The following is a 19927-nucleotide window of genomic DNA, read 5'->3' on the forward strand; positions in this document are numbered from 1 at the left end:
GCCTTTTTCATTAGTTGCACAAAACATCTCAAGAAATCCAACTAGCCCTGCAGAAGTTGGCTCCAGTCAGTTTCTTTGACATGGAAGTCACACACGTTATGGAGTCCCCGTAGAAGTGTGATAATATCAACAGCGCTATGTTTGGAAGTAATTCTAAAGTGAACAGGCACTTAATAACTATAATGCAATTTTAAGGTTAGGAAAAATGCAGCTTGAATTTATTTAGAGCGCTGCTACAGCTGCCTTATTGATGCCCATGTATTTCCTTTACAGCAGTTTGTGGGAAAAGGGATTTCTCTCATACATCGCATTTATCAAAGGTGAGTAGAGCACTCAGAGGCGTGATGGCTAACAATGTTTTAATGTGAGAATACTTGCAAAAATAGTGAATTTATCATTTTAATAATGAGTTCACATCAAATCAAGGTGGAACTTGATGGAAGGATGGAGGTATGTTGGCTTGTTTGTTTACTTGTTAGCATTTTATCTGTGCATGTGTTTAATGCATTTTACTTGAGCAAGAATTTTACAAATACCTGTCTCTATAATTGTCAGGCGGCAACTTTTTATTTGGCAGCATTCCCCCCCCCCCCCCCCAAAAAAAAAACAAAACAAACAAACAAAAAAAAAATGGCTGATTGGATTTTTGTTAAATTTACTTTTGGAACACATTTGTCAAACAAAATGTAGCCTAAACAACACATTTACAATTATATCTTTGCTTCCAGTCTGGCTTGAGTTTTGATCAAAAGCTTATATTGATCAGTGAAAGGTTTGGTATGTGACTTCATGATGTGGTCACAGAGAAATATTATCTGAGGTCATATAGTTAAAATAAACACCTTATTCAACTATGTGTGATGTGTTGAAGCTTAGAATCTCAGCTTTTTTTTTTCTTTTTTTTTAATCCAGATGTGTTAAACAGGACAAACTACAGCACATTTTGTTTTCTTACAACTTTACTTTTGGGGGAGACTGTAATTATTAAGACGAGCAGTCGTCCACGGTGCTCATCAGCTCTTCTACAAGCAGCTAACTTAGAAGCAGATATCATTAAGCATAAATTATACATCGTAATATTCATTAAACTAGAAAATGAGAAAAGGCAGTGGTGATGGTCTAATGTTTAAGTTTTGGCCTTGACACCAGAGGGTTCCCTGTTCAAACCCCCACCAGACCAGAAAATCACAAAGGGCTCTTGTGCAGTTGAGCGCCTTGACATTGCTGGGTGAATGTGAATGTCACTTTCAAAGCACTTTGAGCTTCTGATTCAGATGGACAAAGTCCTAATATATGTAAATGCAGTCCATTAACTGAGAAGTTTTATCTGGGTGCTATCAAGTTCCTGATATCTTAATGTGTCTCCCTCAGATTACCAAAGTGAAATATGTGGATAAGATCCAAATAGGAAACTTTGAGATTGATGCCTGGTACTTCTCACCCTTCCCCGAAGACTACGGCAAGCAGCCCAAACTGTGGATCTGCGAGTACTGCCTGAAGTACATGAAATATGAGAAGACCTTCAGACATCATCTGGTCAGTTTGGCTTGTGAACAGCACTCCTACTGTAGCTATTATTGTGTTTCACACAGTTTTATTGCAAGAACCTGTGATAGTATCTTCCGGAGGCTTCCACCCATCCATCCATCCCTAATTCCAAAAGTAGTCATCTCTTTTCTGCAGCCACTCACGGCAGTCCTGATTGTGAAGGTAGATGTGTGCACCATGTGGCTCTTGTGGCATGGAGATCAACATTCTTTCATAATAAAAGTAGAATCCCACATCTACTCTGTAATTAACTGATCATTTGCAACATTCATTTCAGTGGTACACATTAGTGGAAGAAACAATGGGGTGATGATGACGATGATGATACAAGCATAAAACTTGGCAGAAACATTCACATTGAGGCATTCTTCAAATTTTGAGCCAAGTGAAACTCAAAGGTGGCTACCATGTTAGAATGACCATCAAGTTGCTAGCCAGAATTCAGTTTTTTCCCCCTTTTCACTGAAGATTATTAATGAATTTGAAAATGGGGTCTGTTAAATTATTATTATTACTTAATCCTAAACCTTATTTTTGTCTTCAGTTATCCCCAGGATCTTTTTGTGTCTCTAAAACATTATGTGTAAATATTCATGTGACACTTGTTCAGCATAAATTAACATTTCATTTTCTCTAGTAGGAAAGATACAAAAACATTTTTATTTGCACAATAAACTACATTAATAGTCGGTATTAAAATGGGACATAAAATTCAAAGGATCTATTTTCATTTTTAAGGGCATATTTTGCTCCAGTCAGTGCTGTCTTATACAAAATTATACACCACATTATAAATCATTTCTCACAAGTCTTTAACTTGTGTGGGCCCTGATGTCGCTGCTAAAAATAAAATTAGCCATACAGCTTTTATAAATGTGCAGATTCAGAGCAATTTTTAGTCATAGTAATGCTATAACCTTCGGTATAGCCTTTTAGCTGGCTCAAGGTCACTCGCTCCTTCTGCAGCCACTTAGTTTCATGAAAATTCAGTAAGGTATATCTTATAAATTATATTCCAATTACAAGGTGGAACTATGCTAGTATATAAAGGTATGTCTAAAAGGGAAAGTAAAATAGGAGAGTAGAAAAGAGTGGAGTAGAGCCACTTAGGTGCCTGGTCTTGAGAACCAGGGATGGTAGGTTGAAAAGCTTTTGTTATCCCATGGGAACTCTCCCTACCCACCCAAGCGGCTCAAGAAAAATTATATATAATATAATAAATAATAAGACATAAGAAAGATAAGACATCACAGGAGAAGATTGTAGTATAGGTAATTTAGTATGTAGACTATTAGTAAAATTAAATATAGTTAGTAGGCTAAGCTATGAATCTGGTATTTTATTATAGAAACAGAAGCTATGAGTGTGAGTGTACTGGTATCTATCTAAAGTAACTCTACTAGCATACTATAGGAAAATAAAAAGTATAATCATTATGCTATCAAATGGAAACCTAAGAACTTAGGTACTATATGTTGATATCTTTAAAAGAACACACAAACTGATGAATCATTAAAAATCTACACCATGTAAAATAAAATTGTAAATAACAAAAATAAGCTAGTTATAGTAGAAAAGCTAAATAAGATAAACAAAAACGGTAATTGGTGTATAATGTATAATAACGTAGTTAATCCTACAATAACGGTATTAACAAATACATATAAAATTAATGTGGACAAAAGTACGAATTAATGTGGGTTATCAAACAGAAAAGAACCAACTATTTTGTAAGGTACGATAAACGTTACAGCCGGCTAGATAAGCTAACATTACCTGTTAGGTATAACTAATTGTACCCCACTCCTCTAATATTTACTTAAATATAATAATAAAAAGTAAAGTGTGTAGATGTTCAGATTTATGACAGCACATCAGTCCGGGTTGCTCTTTGTATTGAGGAAAAAAACCCCACATCAAATACAGTGGCTTGCAAAAGTATTTAGCCCCTTGGTATTTCACACATCTTAATTTGTTTATGGTGTTTCAAATACAAAAAGTAAACCAGGCTTTATGTATTTGAAACACCATAAACAAATTAAAATGTGTAAAATACCAAGGGGCTGAATATTTTTGCAAGCCACTGTATGTCTAAATAAGATTGAAAAGTACAAAGTAATAAATGCAGACCTTGAGAAATGGATCCCGCGAGTTCTCCTGAGTTCACACACAGGAGACATGTAGAATCAAACCTTCTCCAAGTCCAAAGTTATCTCCTTTCAAAAAAAAAAAAAAAAAAAAAAAAAAAAAACAGATTATACAAGCACATGATGGCCAGTAAAGTTCCAATCACTGATCGTCGCGTTTGTGCTGCTTCCATCTGTCATTGGCCTGTCAGTCACTGATCCAGTAAATGGGTAAGGGCAGTAAATGGTTGGGGGTGGGTCCGGTGTCCACAGCACGTCTCTCACCTTAAGATTGTAGCAGCTGTCATGTTCTCTCAAGTCTTCGTGTTCCCACCTTTAAATGCATAAATAAAATTTTTCTTTCTCAGCGACTCTGCCTCCAAGTAGTTTTTGAAGTGCATTTCTCACGCTGTGCTCGGCTGCATTTCTCCACTCTTTCTGGGAGGTGTGTACAAAAGAATTTCACTCCTAACTCAAAAATCTCATCTCAACTAATAACCACCACGAGTGCTTATGATGGACCTTCCAAAACAGACCTGTTCACCATTTTGACATAGTCACCATTAAAGTCCTCAAAAAAAAAAAAAAAAAAGATTTCAAGATGCAAAAAATTCCTGGCATTCCGTTCATTTCAACAACGTCTCTGAGGAGGAGGTGCAGAGCGTGACTCCATCAAAGTCCGTGTCTCCCGCTGTCAATCATCTGTGAGCGTGTGTTTTTTTTTTTTTTTTTTTTTTTTTTTCAGTGGCACATGAAATCATTTCCCCTGTTTATGACTTAATTTCTCAGGACATATGGCACCAAAAATAAAGCACATCAATATTTTCATAATCCTCTATTAATTTTGAATTGTCAGTTCATTTACAGTAATTTTCGGACTATAAGCCGATTCTTTTTTCATGCACTTTGAACACGGCGGCTTTTACAATGATGCTGCTAATTTATGGATTTTTACAGGCTTTCGCAGAAGTCGAAATACATCAGTTGATGCTGTTAATTGATTTCCTGAAAGCTGCGCTCCTCATGCGGTGTAAATTCACATACAGTGTAAATATAAGGTCTGACATGTTCGTTTTAGTGAAGAAAAGTCCTTCTCCAGCACTTTGCGGCAGAGTTGCGCCATCAGATCAGTCAGCGGAGCGGAGCCTTCTCCCCTCATCCTTCCACGGCGGTCCTCTCTCTTGGCGCAACAAGTCGAAAAAGTCACAGCGCCTCATTAACGTCTCATTTACCACAGACTCCACCCTATCCCGGGTGCATGCGATAAAATCTCAGGAAAAAGTTAAAATTACTCAGTTCTCCGTGTGGAGTAGAGACACCATGCACACGCGCTGGATGATGTGCGCATAAATATTTACGTGTAACACTTTAGGGAAAAAAGCATTTACGGTACATATTAATTAAAAGTTTAAAAAAAATCTTTCTGTAAATCTTTGTAAATATCTCATGTTACAGCGTGGAAACCCGCAGCTTATAGGCAAGTGCGGCTTATTTATGTACAATTTCTTATTTCTTTTTAAAACTGGTGATTGCGGCTAATATTCAGGTGCACTCTATAGTCCTTAAAGTACGGTATGCACATGCATTCATATGTGGATGGTAGAAAAACAGTCATATGGGGTGTTATGGCATAATCACTGCCAACTGCAGCAGCATTAACTTACTGGAGTAATTGGGTAAGCTGGCCAGTATTAGAATTTAAAAGATGGTTTTGGACTTTGTGGTTTCTACCACCCTACCTAGTGTTTTGTACCAGTGGTTCTCAATCTCTAGTCTTCAAAAACACCCAGAACCTGGAAATGTTTCATCTCTTCCTGCTCTGCCGTAAGCTGATGGTGAATTCATGTGTGCTCAGCCAATTAAGATCTAACAGAAACCTGAATGACCTCATCAGCTTATAGTAAAGAAGAGACAGGTTGTGCAGGTTAAGGATCCCTCTGGACTAGGGGAGAGGGCCACTGATCTAGACTACACTGTAGACAACATACATTTAACCCCAGGTTGAATGTGATTCATGCAAATCTTGAAGGTCTTCAAGGTACTGCTGCTTTACTGTGTGGTTGACAGACTCTAACCTGTGAATGAACATGAGGACCAAGTGTCTTTGTACTAGGTCTCTCTGAAGGATCCCTTGGTACCACTGAAATGATTTAGTGTTCAGTGAGTGATTATTTGGGAAGATTGAGGTCAGGCATATTAATTGCATTGTGAAGGAACATCAGTTTTGATATTTTGGCCATGCAGTGCACCTGCCTCAGCATAATCTGAGGTACAGTTGCCACAGCGTTGAGGACCACAGCAACTGCAAAAGGCCAAGATAATTCCATGCTTCACCTGGGTGTGGCATATAGATGACTACTTTGGGAGTTGGGGATAGCAGACCTGTCGTCTGGGTGGTTGTCAATCTGGACCCAGGGTGAGTTTTTAGTGTGGTAAATCTTTTACATCATGAGCCATGAGGTTTGAGCTATGACCTTTTGCAGTCACAGTGTCAGTGGAAGCAGCCTCCAGGGAAGGAAATCTACAGAAAGAGCAACATCTCAGTCTATGAAGTGGATGGGCGGGACCACAAGGTGAGGAACCCTGAGATGTCCCATATGTTCAGCTCTGAGGTGTCGTCATTGCTGCTGAATCTGGATTATCATAGTGATACTTGAAATAAGCAAATCAACTTACTCTGGAAGTTTATTATGTATTTATTTATTTTTTTTGTGTCAATACTAATAGTTGTTTGTCTCTGATAGATCTACTGTCAGAACCTTTGTCTACTAGCCAAGCTGTTTCTTGACCATAAAACACTATATTTTGACGTGGAGCCGTTCATCTTCTATATCCTCACTGAAGTCAACAAACAGGGGGCACATATCGTCGGGTACTTCTCCAAAGTAAGTTGAATTTTAATGATTTCAAAGATTTTTTTTATTTAATTTTATTTTTTTATAGAATTGGTCTCAAACAGCACAGTGGATTAGTGGTTAGCACTGTTGCCTCTCAGCAAGAATGTCATGGGATTGATTCCCACCTGTGGCCTTTCTGTGTGGAGTTTGTATGTTCTCCCCGTGTTTGCGTGGGTTCCCTCTGGGTGCTCCGGCTTCCTCCCACATCCAAAGACATGCGGGTTAGGTGGTTTGGAAACTTCAAATTGTCCGTAGGGGTGTGTGTGTTTGTTTGTCTCTATGTGGCCCTGTGATAGACTGGCGTCTTGTCCAGGATGTACCCCCACCTCACACCCTATGACTGCTGGGATTGGCTCCAGCCCCCCGCAACCCTTAATTGGAGTAAGCAGTTGAAGATGAGTGAGTGAGTGTGAGAATTGTTCTCTTTTTTTTTTTTCTTCTTCTTCTTCTCTCTCCACATATTGTGCACATGGTAACTTGAGTAAGGGCGCCTTCACCATCGATTTCTATTTTCTCACTAGATGGAGGACCGAGCTGATCGGTTCATTCACTGGCTCTTGCCAGAGCGCCGCCATCTTGGTTAGCGTCTCACAACCAGACATAAATAGAAATCAGTGGGGCATGATCAATGTTTTCAAGAGAGTTTCAACATAAATCTGCATTTTCCGTACTACTACTGTGCTGTTACAGTTATTGAAACTCAGTCCCACATTTGTACAGCCAATATTTGTCAAAAGAAATACAGAAGAGGATTAGACTGTTTATACAATAGCCTTGAATGAATTTGTTAGTCCCAGTCCAGATAGAAAATAATACCATCAGGTTGTCAAGCACACTATGTCTGCCACGAAACAAGATACTAGTCTGATCCTTAATTAATTTCATTATAAAGTTAATTAATATGGGAAATAATCAGGGGTGAAAGTAAGAGCTTCGCACACTTGCATCATATTAAAGATATTAATATTAAAGACGGCTCTTAAGCCACCTGCTGCGCTGCTTTTACAAAGCGCTTCTCCACAAAAATATCAAATAAATAAAATGAAACAGCCACACCAGCCAGAGTGAAAGTAGGATTATTCCATTTTTTTCTGGACCAAGTTGACCCACCACATTGAGAGAAAAAAGCATTCTCAGGATGGAAAACCTGATGTGAAGAAAAAACCTGAAGCTAATTAAAAATAGATATATTGAGACTTATGAAAGTGAGACTTCTAATTGAATCACTAAACGAATGGTGAGATATCACGACAAAACATTCAGGCAGTAAAACTGAAGTCACTACTTTACAGAATACAGATCCAAACAAAAAAACAAATCATTTTCTAACCTTTATTCAGCAATTTTAGTCATTTTCCCACATCATTTATATTACATATAATAGACACTTATGAAAGCTCACTCCAGAATTCATTATTTATTTATTTATTTATTTAACCAGCTGACAATCCCTTTGACTTTCAACATTCAGCGCCATCAAGTCCCCAATCCAGTTTAACTAAATGACTTATGGAGGCAAACTCTTTCATTGTACATATGTATTAGGTTGGGGGATCGATGGCGCTGAATATAGGGGGCGCTCAGAGTCTGGTCATTTTGCGAAATTGCCTGTATTTAAAGGCCCATAGCCCTCTGCACCATCAAGACCCCAACCAGATTTAAATGTTATCAATAAATATAGGCCCTACTCTATCAAATGCAACTGAAAAAACATTGGGGTCTTGATGGCGCTGGCCACCAGGGGAGCACCAAAGTACTCGACTTGCCAATTTTGAGGAAGTTTAGTGCCACCTCGTGGCCTGCCCCATCTGCCTTTTTTAACGAAATTTGCAGGAGTGGATAAACTAACATCTCTACTTTATATAACGGTTTGCAGAATTTTGGGGACTCCACTTATGCTTGTTTGATACCCCTTTTTAATCTGGTCATTGGTCAGACATTTGTCTCTCAATCTCCGTCATCTGCAGTACAAGAGTTCATGCATGACTTGGATATGCCTCTAATTGCCTTTTCCTTTGGCAGAGCTGTTCACAGTGGGTTGGTTTGAATTTGGTTACATTGGGCCTCATGTATCTGTTGCGTACGGCGATATTTGAGCGTATATAGGGTGTACGCCAAAATGGCTGCGCTACTTGGCATTTATCAATGTGGTCTTTGGCGTACGGTGTGCTGAAAATATACACCAGGTCGAGAGGTGGTGTAAATTATACACCAAAATAATCCAGCACTGGAATCCACATAAAAATGAAAATGATCAACATGATAAACAGTGCCATTATACAAATCAATGCATATGTTAAATAAATAACACTTTCTTGATTGTACCACATAATAATTAATACAAATCCCGCTTTTGCTGGATTGTTGGTCTATCGAGCACGATCCGTGGCCACAGCGCTGACCGCAAAGAAAGCGCTGCTTGCCTTTTTCTCCAGAGCCTGGAGCCAGAGCAGCACTGAGCTTAACTTTATGTGGTGTGATCGTTTTAGACAATGGAATTGATAATTACAACTGTAGTGTTGTCATTCTCTTCGCCCGTACTGCAGTCAGATTTTGTCTTCTCCATTCGTTTGTTACAATAAAATAAATAAAGAAATAAAATTTAAAAATAAAGAAATCTGAAAAATTAGGTGTGTCTTCTTAATTGAGCGAGCAAATATCCACATGTCAAGAATTATTGACATGTGAAAAGAGAATACAGTGGTCCCTCGCTATAACGCGGTTCACCTTTCGCGGCCTCGCAGTTTCGCGGATTTTTTTTAGTCCAATTTTGCATGCTTTTTTTTTTTTTTTTTATAGTGCATTGTGTTCTGCGTGTCTGTTTATAAGAATCTTCTCGCCCAGAAGAAAAAAGAGCGCCAACAACTACCCATAACTGTGTTCTTCACTCGGAAAAAGACACCTGCAGCGAGGTTTGACTCAGTGGAAAAAGGCGCGGCGTCAGGACAAAGAGGCGTGATCAGAGGAACTGTGAAATACTGGTCAGTCACTATTAATAATTTCTTATGTGTCCAACCTTGTAGGTTGATCATTAAAATTAAATTTGTTAGTTCTAAAAGCCATCATAATTATTTATAGGAAAACGTTCTATTTTTATTTCTCAAACAAATGTTTTGGCCTGAAAACAGGTTGGTCTTATTTCTCTACAAAGGTTTGAACTTTGAGTGTGTTTACACATGAGAGAAAAGTGAGAAAATGTTCATGCCTGATTGAGTAAAGTGTATCAAGAGGTTTTACAGCTTTAAAACGTCTATAATAATTGTAAAAAATAACGCTGACTAGCTACTTCGCGGATTTCGCTTATTGCGGGCTATTTTTAGAACGTAACTCCCGCGATAAACGAGGGACCACTAACACTTTTTTGATTATACTACAAAACAATTAATACGACGGCCGCTTTTGACACTCAATTGGCACGCGTCGTGATTGGTGGAGTTCTTTTTCTTTGCCGTCTTCCTGGCTTCCATGTCGTAAAATGAGAGTGTGTCTGAAGCAGAGTCTGAATATTTATGGGCGTGTTTATTATAATTACGATTGTTTTCACCCGCCGCATTTATCAAGGTCACGTCAGGCGTACGCCGGAAATGGGCAGGTGCGCACTGCTTGATACATGTCACGGCAACTTTGGTGTACTTCAAATTTACACCGTAAATTTATGCCACAAGTGCGCAACGTTGATACATGAGGCCCATTGTGTTCTGTGCAAGTGCCATATCAATGAAAATAACGGGTATCTGATCAGACTCTACTCAATATGGATTATTTGGTTAAATAAGTTTACTTGCCATGTAGCAAGTAGATTTGACCTCTAATGTGCCTGGCAGAGGTGTCAAATCCGGCTTCAGAAAGTAAAAACCCTCCCATGTGTTGCTTCTACTTGTGCACCTAAAACAGGTGATCTCAATAATGAGCTCATCCACCTGCCTGAAGAGCTGAACTAGTTACAATCAGCTGGTTTATTGGGAAGATGGAACAAATATGTGGCTGGACTTTTACTTTCTGAAGCTGGATTTGACACTTCTGGTGCCTGGCAAGTGACCTCTGGTACTAAGCATATAGCCCTTTAGTAGGCAGAAAGAAGCTGAGATCTGAAGCCCAAAACATGTTTTACCTTTTAGTTTTGCTTTGCAGGAAAAAGAGTCTCCAGATGGGAATAATGTGGCCTGTATCCTCACACTACCACCTTACCAGCGGAGAGGATATGGGAAATTCTTAATAGCTTTCAGTAAGTGAGAATGTGTGACACTTTTTTTAACAGTAACACAGCTATCATTACCAGCACTAATTACTTTTTACACTTTAAATTTTAAACGATTAGTATTTTGTAAAATAAAATATAGCGGCAGAGGAGCTTTTCTTTTTGCGTCATAGTGGTACTCGAGAAATACTGGCTGTCATTAGGAAACATGGTAGTTATGATGCACATGGACATGAGGTGCAAGATGTGGTCTGCAGCATCCTTGGGTTTGATCCCTGAGGGGTGGACCTTTACTGAATGTATGTTTCCTGTCTGTCATCTTTATTCAGAAAATTAACCTTGAACATATTATATATTTTGAAAAAAATTTTTTAATCCTTTGTCAGTAATTTAAAAAATAATAAATGTATCCAAGTTAGGATATTTTAGGACATGTGCCCCAAGTTGGTATGTCACAATACATATATTTGTATTGACCTGGACGGTATACATGGGACAGTTTGGTACACAGAACTGTATGCAGAATGCACAGTACATCTTCACACAGTATGATTATACGCGTGCATATTTGTCTCCAAGTAGCGATGCTCATGTCCACAGACTGCATCCCTCTGTGTGAGTGGAACAGCAAACCAGCCATTTAAGGCAAGCGACAGCATTATTCCTCCCAGAAACTTTGGAAACATACATGGAATTGGTTAATTTACCTTTTTCTTCCAGAATGTGAACCTAAAGGTGAAGCCCTGCCAATCCCCATTTGTGTTGAATCACTGTCCCTGCGTGAAATAAGACCGCATATGAGTTTAGACCAACAACATCACCAACCTTTGACAAAAGTTGATGTTTTGTATGAATTGATGTGAAATTTCATGGATGAGATGGCTGCACAGAGTGAGATTTTTTTGAGATGTCATCATTTGTGCAAAAATGTAACAGACTTAAAATGGACAGAATATTAAATCCAGTTTGGCTCGACATGTGCCAACATTTAAAGCAAGCAAAAAAACCACATGCATTAATGCACTGTACAGTAAATTCATCCCATCACAAACAGTGATGTGCCGCTAACAGCGTTACTTGGTGAACGTGTTACTCTAATCTGACCGCTTTTTTCAGTAAACGAGTAATTTAATGTGTAAATCTTTCCAAATCAGCAATCACATTAAAGGTACTTCTCCAAATCACTGTGCGTTACTTTTAATCTTGTATTGTGGGTCGATCGCAGCTTTAAAACAGGCGTCTGGATGAGATGCAGGGGGAGGTCTGAACTGCCCACTTTTAGCAAGCTGCGAGCGCAGAGTGACAGTTGTCTCTCAAAGCGCGATGATGCTCAGAGCTATGGTTTATGAAGACATTTTTACGTTTTTTTTTTTTTCTTTAAAACTCTGTAAAATGTAAAAAACAATAAATGTTATCCATTCTTCTGCTCAAACAGCAAGCCAGGGACAAATCCATGCAGGAAGGGAACATGGGGGGGGGGGGGGGGGGGGGGTAGACTAGAGTGCCTTAATTGAAAGAGTGGCATCAACTCAGAACAATGGCGCCATTTTGGTTCCAACCGCACTGAACTACTGAATGAACCTTTAATGTTTTCAACATTTTTAAAATCATTTAACCACATACAGCAACACATCCAGGTACAGTTGCTATCAAAATAAATATTAAAAATAGATAAGCTATCAAATTTACATAAATTTACAATTCATGACGACTTATTTAATTAATTTAAAGCCTGATTTATGCAGCTGCACAGAAATAATTCCGTGTCATGCAATGACGTGAATGACAATGTTAAAGTTCTCCGTCTCTGGATTATGGTTTATTCTGGACTAATTTGACCCTCAACAAGCTTTTCCTTCTGCAGTCATCACCTCCAAATCAAAGGTAAGCTGTACAATTTCTTCTCTTACTGACTTTGTGCTATAAACATGCGGACATTTCTGATCCATTTGTAATCTGCCTGCGCACTGCAAAAACTATTATTATATGATGGCAGACGAAGGAGTGAAAGCAGAAAAGTGTCAGATCACAGCCTTTTGTGTCTGATTTAACAGGTGCACGTCAGGCTTCAGGTCCAAGTCTGAGCACGGTGTGAAAAGTCGGGCTTTTAATCAAGGAAAGGTCTCCGGTCTCACTTTAGTCAAATCGGCGAGTGTCAGCGCGTTGAACTTTAATTTGTACCTCTGTTACTGTGCACGTCCAGACTGCTCGGGATTTTTAATGGAAATACATTGCGATCAGACAGGACATTTTATCCAATGTGAGTGAAAAATCTGTTCTACAAAATCTGTTATACACTGTGTTGATTACATGGAAAACAATACAAAAACTTTTGGACTTTTTTTTTGTCCGGTGACTGCAAATATCTGGTTTATACGATGACGGTTTAGGTGAGTTTTACTGTACATGGCACTGAACAGTAAATTTACCTCTCAAAACTTTGACAGTGATGTCGGCTTCCGTCCCACACAGCTGACTTTATTTTCCCACATTTTTCTTCTGTTCGGATCTGAAGGGAATATACATCTTAAAGCCCTTGTTGTGTATATTTGTGCCCCCAAATGCACAACAACCTGGCATTTTTCAGCAAATAAATAAATAAAATAGCTGGATTTACATGCAGACAGATTAAGAGCGAATGCTACGTTGAACCCAAGATGGCACTACGTGACTGTTTTTTGACTCATCATGTTGCCACTCTCTCAATTAAGGCACTCGAGGGGGAACGTGGCTTCCCACAACAGCCCCAGATTAAAGGTCCACTTTTGAAGACATTTTTTCATACTATTACTACTACTAATATTACTTATAATAATAATTTCAGCAGCTAAAATGTTTAGAAACAATTTAAATGTTTAGAAAGAATTTAATAGTTACATTTAGAAACAATATAGGTTAGAAAGTGTAAGTTTTACTATTACAGTGCTGTCAACATTTAAATATGAGGTTAAGAAAGATGTCTTTAATTTTTTTTAGAAAACAAGTATTTATGTCCATTGAAGTCAAGAAAGGGACACTATAAAGTGAGTAAGGCAATTTTCATGTTGAGGTTTCAGGGGTGGGGGGGGATGTTGTTGGCAACTGCTGAAAGTAACTCATCAAGTAACTAGTAATCTAACTTAGTTCATTTTAAAACTGAATAATCAGTAAAGTAACTAAGTTACTCTTTGAAGTAGTAATCAGTAATTGGATTACTTTTTCAAAGTTACTGTGGCAACACTGATCACGAACGATGAGATATAATGTAATTCATAAATGTTTAACAGAAAAAGAACGTTAACACTTTGCCTCACAGCATTAAAGTGGCTGATGGCAGCTTTCTGCTGTTCAGATTACAGCTACTGTATAACGATTTGAAGATTTTTCAGAAACCGAACGTGTACAGAACTGTGATGTCTGAACCATGACTTCTTCGTCCAATGACACCCTTAGCCATAAGTGATCCTGCTAAAGCAGTCCAGTACGATTCAAATGGTGCTACAGATGTGGTGGATATTTACTTTATGATGATCCACGTGGGTTAGGTTTGGGGTTGCTACTTAAAGAAAAGGTCATATTGCGATTATTGCAGTATGGTCAGTGGGTGGTCAGTACTGACCAGCTGTGGTCTGTCACTAGTAAGTCCCATAGGTTGGGTTGATGGATGGTCATTTTAGGGAGTTCAAATTTACATCTTTGGTACATTGGGGTCATGTCTCCCATGGTAATTTCCTTTGTGGGTTTTGGCTCCTGGTGGTGGTGTGCTGTCTGAAGCTTGCTGCTTAAATACTGCAGTCATACCGTTTGTTTTTGCGGTCTGTCTCGTCATGTGCAGGCTATGAGCTGTCAAAGCTTGAGAGCGCGGTGGGTTCTCCGGAGAAGCCGCTGTCTGATCTGGGGAAGCTGAGCTACAGAAGCTATTGGTCCTGGGTTCTGCTGGAGATCCTGAGGGACTTTAGGGGAACACTAACTATTAAAGACCTCAGGTGAGCAAAGCTATGAAATGCATCAGAATTTAACTACTCAGCCCCCACCCACAAGTTGCTGAGGATCTACTGGTGCTTTGGGCCATCCTGTGTTGCTTCCACTAGGGATGAGACCTAATAAGACTTCATTGATACTAGTGCTGTTTAGGGAATAACCCTGTTGTGTCTGATGATTTGTGGATGTTCGTGCTGGATTTTACGGTCGCAAATCATCAGACACAACAGGGTCATTCCCATTCTAATCCAGTTCCATCGTTTGTACGGTTTACTTTTCTGTAAGTAATTCGGTCAGTGAATCGTTGTGAAAGGGTGTGGTCGGCTCATCAAAGCTTACCATATCAACAGCGTCTTCATGCCAAACTGGAAATTCTGTGAGCAGACCCACAGATTTCTCCATCTCGTCAGCTGCATTGAGTTAAATCCATCAATCAATCCAGTTAAAGTGGATATGACACCTAAAAAAATTAGGTAAAACTGATATAAATATACATACAGTATAGTAAGTTGAAAGTGGTTTTAATTATTATCACTGAGAAATAGTTTGTACAGTTTCTCAAAAGTGTGTTTCTTGGAAAGCACGCTGGCAGCGTTCCATCAGCGGTCACGTGATGCCGTGACGTCACAACATGTAGAGTCCCATCTTTGTCTGTTAGATTAACAGGAACAGATAGACCTCAGCATGGAGATCAAGAGTGACGAGATCAAGAACTTTTCTGACTCCTCTTCAAGTGTGGACTATTTCTGACTCGGATCCTGAGGATGTTGCAGCAGTGATTAGACCCTACAGATTTGAGCCGTATCTTTCGGACGAACATTCAAACCAGGAGCATTCTGGCAGCAAAAATAATGCCGGCGGTGTTTATGGCAGAGCCGAAGCAGAGGCAAGAGACGTGCCAATTCCGATGGATTTTGAAAGGCTTCAGAATACGGAATGGTAAGGTAGGCTTTGATTTTTGTTGCTGCTGTTTATAACACTATAATTATAGCATTTTCGATTCTAGCATCTGTTTACTGCCTTTGTTATTGTTATGGAGCCGTGATAGTGTAGCTATTACTTGCGGACCGCCGTCATTGCCTTCGGGTTTTTGCCATTTTCGAGTGCCTGGCATTGCATTCATCCGTGTTTACTTACGTTATTTTCATGAAAGAATAGGAAATAAACGGCGAAAGTTTCGAAAAAGATCACCGAAAACAACAGTGAACATGCCACCGCCGTGTTTACTACGTATTGCACTGATTATTTTTACAAGTTCCTTGACCATTTCAAGATTATTGTGAACATATTATTTGGGGTTGACATTTTATGTGTTCCTGTGAGCGGTGCGAGAACATGGAGACGGTAGAGGAAAGTGTCTGCTGTCGGGAGCAAATGCGTGTGTGCGAGCGGAGCAAGTGGCAGCCGGACATTTCGTGCATCGTACAACACCGCAGCTTTCGATCAATCTGCCTGGACTTGAAAAGGCTAAAACCTTTCGCCCTTGTGTTTGTGCAATATGCTGCGACACACTGGTCTTGGCATATCGACAAAAGTCCCCGAGAGCTGTGTTTAATCAAAGTTTCTGCCGCTAAAAAAAGCGTAATCAACAGCCACCAGGTGCGCAAGCCGATACGGTCTACACGTAGTGATGTATTTCAGGTTTGGTGCTCAGCGGGAAGCTGGTCACGGGGCGTGCACATTTTTCAGTGGCGGGACGTTCAGATGTTGTATATAACGGGAGAACCGCGTCCATTTTCCCAAAACGCTTAGGTTGACTGAATTATGTAACCTTTGTTACATGTAATAAGACTATGTTGTCTTTAAGTGTCATATCCACTTTAAAGCTATTAAATTCATTTCGGTGTCGTTGCTGCACTAGTTTCTGTCGGTCTCAAGTGATGCGTCAGTGTTGGCACCTGTGCAGCAATGCAGTCAGGGGGCAGGCTAACACATCAAATGTGAAACGGTTTTAATATTTTGCCACCATCCACGCAATATTTTATGGTCTGAAATCTCACACGATTAACCAATCAGATTTGTGAAAAAACCTAATTGGATTAGAATACTGATTCTCTTAATTTTTCTGATTCTATATCAATTCCCTTTTCTAATCACTTTTCAGTGCATGTGTGTGTGTGGGGGGGGGGGGGGGGGGGGGGGGGGGGGGTTGAACACAGTGTATGATGTTTCCCTAATAACATTTGAACACATTATAATAAATTGCAGTGTGCTTTTTCTTACAGGCATTTAACTTAAACCTACTGAACTTGTTCTTCTACTGTAGAGAACTTTTCCAAACCTTTCACTACAAATCTCATAACTACACAGTGACGTACCTAAACACCAAAAATGGTGCGGGTTGTATTCCATATTTAAAGACAAAACTAGGCCTACCCTCAAATTTTAGTGAGTTTATAGCAAACTTTTTCTAATAAAGACTGAAAGCTAGAGCTGGCAGGTATTATGAATTTTTACTAATCTATATACACTTACAATTTAAAATGCACATCACTCAGGTGTATTTTACTGACTTACAGACCGATGCAAACATCTCTGGAGCAACATATAGTTCAGAAAATACAGTACTTTGCTTTCTGAGTTTTCTGAGACTGCCTTCAAGATTAGCAGGTCTGCAGTAGGAGCGTGACCCATCATTTGCAGCCAGTCAACAGACAGCAGTGCAGTAGTCAGCCCCCATGGTCCACTCGGGTCTGGTTTCATACTTCTTGCTCAACAGAGACTTGTAACTGGAACCCAAACTAAAACTGGGCCCATAGCCGATGAAAATCACAACTTCTGGCTTGGAGTTCCAAAAGTCTGGTACTGGTGCAGTGGAAAAGTTCCTGAGGTATTAAGTGCTGATTGAGTGGTGGGAATGATAGTAGATTGAACCATAACACTGTCACAATAAATTATTCTTTAAATTACACATCGACAATAGTTCTCAGATGATTCTTATGTGTATTCCCAGTCAGATGACGAGCATCACACAGAGTGACATCATCAGCACGTTGCAGTCGCTCAACATGGTGAAATACTGGAAAGGTCAGCATGTTATCTGTGTGACGCCCAAACTAGTAGAGGAGCATCTCAAGAGTGCCCAGTACAAGAAACCACCAATCACAGGTACGCTGCTGTCACAGCTGACAGTGTTTCTGCCTGGACACAGCAGGTGAAGCGTTTGTGTGATTAACTTGAATCTTCACACATTCTTTGCACTTGTTTTGTTCAAGGCCCAACATTTGGTGCTGGAAAATTAAGCTAAGATGAAATGGTCAGATCTTGCAGTTCCATGAGTTGCCACTTGAGGCCTGATCCAAAAGAGAGCCCCTTGTTGTACACCCCCATAATAATAGCTATATTTATATAGCACTTTAACAAGGTGTTTTTCAAGCCAAATCAGTTAATAAGGTAAAAGAATTTTAAATCACATAAAAACAAAATAAAGATACTAAAACATTTCCCACTGTCAACAGCTGTAGGCAGTTAAGAAAAGGTGTGTTTTTAATCCAGATTTAGTCCAGACCTCAACTACCTAATCTCAGATGGCAGTTTGTTCCACAGCCATGATGCATGCAAATTATCGACCACCACTGATTTTGTTTTTTTTTTTTGTTTGTTTTTTTTTCCCCCTCACCTTTGGAACACATTGCAGGTCTGCCTCCTGTGATCACAGGGCACATGCCAGCACATATGGCTGAATAAAATTGGCAAATTAGGATGGCACATAACCGTGTAAAATCTTTAAAAGTTAACAACAAAACCTTAAAATCTTCCCTCACATGAACAGGCAGCCAGTGAAGAGATGCCACCACTGGGGTTATATGATCAGGGTTTCCTGTTTTGAATCATGTGCAGACTTCTAATGCTTTTAAGTAACAAACCTGAAAACAAAGCATTACAAAAATCAATTCTGGATAACACAAAATGGTGGATCAATACCTCTGCATCAGCCAAGGACAAAATTGGTCTGATCTTTGCAATGCGTTGCAAATCTTCGCTCTTGTAGCCTCTTTAATATGTGCATCAAAAAAGAGATTCCTGACAGTCTCACTACACTGAGTCATGCAACCACCCAGTGAGATAGTGAAATGCTCAAACACGTTTCTTTATTTTGGTGGCACGATGGCCGTCATCTCAGCTTTGCTTGAATTGAGAAGGAAGTTGGCTGACAACCAGTTCCTCACAGCGATTAAACAGTTTTGCTAACATAGGAAAATACAGCTGTAAGCCAGCATAACAGTGAAAGTTCAGTCCAAAACCATGAATGATCTTGCCCAACGGGGCAACCTAAAGACAGAATAATAATAGGCCTGGAACTAAACCCTGAGGGACCCTGTGCTAAACAATGGTATAATCAGATGCTGCATTGTTTAAAACAATGCACTGGGATTGACTCAAATATGACCTCAGCCAAGCGATCACTGTACCAGAAGTGGCAAAATAATTCTCCAGTCTATTTATTACATGGGTTAAAGTTCTCTGTCACCACGACGGATTTCCGTCATTTGGAAAATTTAAACCATACATACGCGTGCGCACGTGGTGTCATGTGTGTTTTGGGGCCGAAATATGATAGTCTCACTGTCAAAGCAACATCCCATTCTGCGCTAATCAAAACAGCAGCAATGTCAGCGTGGACTGCGGAGGAAGGGACTGTGTGAATTTTCACTCGTCTCCGCTCTGTTTACTGCTTGCTATGAGCCACGGTCCTTATCCTCTCTGTCTTTGTGGGAACATTGGCAGACACTCCCCAAGTAGAGCGAGGCGTGGGTTTGCTTTGAACCAATGAAGCAATGATCCAACTCTGCTTCAATGGTTTGTCGCTTTATCTTAATTTTCCCCCGCTAAAACCCTAAAGAGCATAAGTCTGAGAGTAATATTTACCTTTTTTATATTAAACCGACCTGTTATGGTCTTCTAAAACAGTTGATGTATTTTTATAACTTAAAAACGGGGCCGATGCTAATGCGTTAGCATGTCTATGGCGTTTTCAATGATAAAGTTAAGATTAAGCAGTTCACATCTCAGCACAGTTTGTGTGCTTGTTTTCTGTATAATAAATAATGGCTTAGTGTTTGTTGTCATAAAAGAGTCAAATGTATTACGAATTATAATTTTATTTTTATTTATATATTAATAATAATAATAATCATCAGAATCGCCTTTATTGTCATTGTAATTTCCATTACAACGAGATTTGAGTGCAACTACAA

The 19927-nt window shown here is 39.4% G+C and overlaps 1 protein-coding gene across 2 annotated transcripts in view; it reads left to right on the forward strand.

Annotated features, from left to right (window-relative positions):
- Positions 1-19927, forward strand: part of kat8 (K(lysine) acetyltransferase 8) — a 61137-nt gene that overhangs the window by 13803 nt on the left and 27407 nt on the right. For both annotated transcript variants that reach the window (XM_034189898.1, XM_034189899.1), the window contains exons 5-10: positions 1372-1536; positions 6158-6247; positions 6419-6559; positions 10703-10796; positions 14584-14734; positions 17683-17837. In XM_034189898.1, the coding sequence (XP_034045789.1) occupies positions 1372-1536; positions 6158-6247; positions 6419-6559; positions 10703-10796; positions 14584-14734; positions 17683-17837 (796 nt within the window). The remainder of the gene's footprint in view (positions 1-1371; positions 1537-6157; positions 6248-6418; positions 6560-10702; positions 10797-14583; positions 14735-17682; positions 17838-19927) is intronic.

Source organism: Thalassophryne amazonica, chromosome 16 (assembly GCF_902500255.1).
Source record: "Thalassophryne amazonica chromosome 16, fThaAma1.1, whole genome shotgun sequence".
NCBI lineage: Eukaryota > Metazoa > Chordata > Actinopteri > Batrachoidiformes > Batrachoididae > Thalassophryne > Thalassophryne amazonica.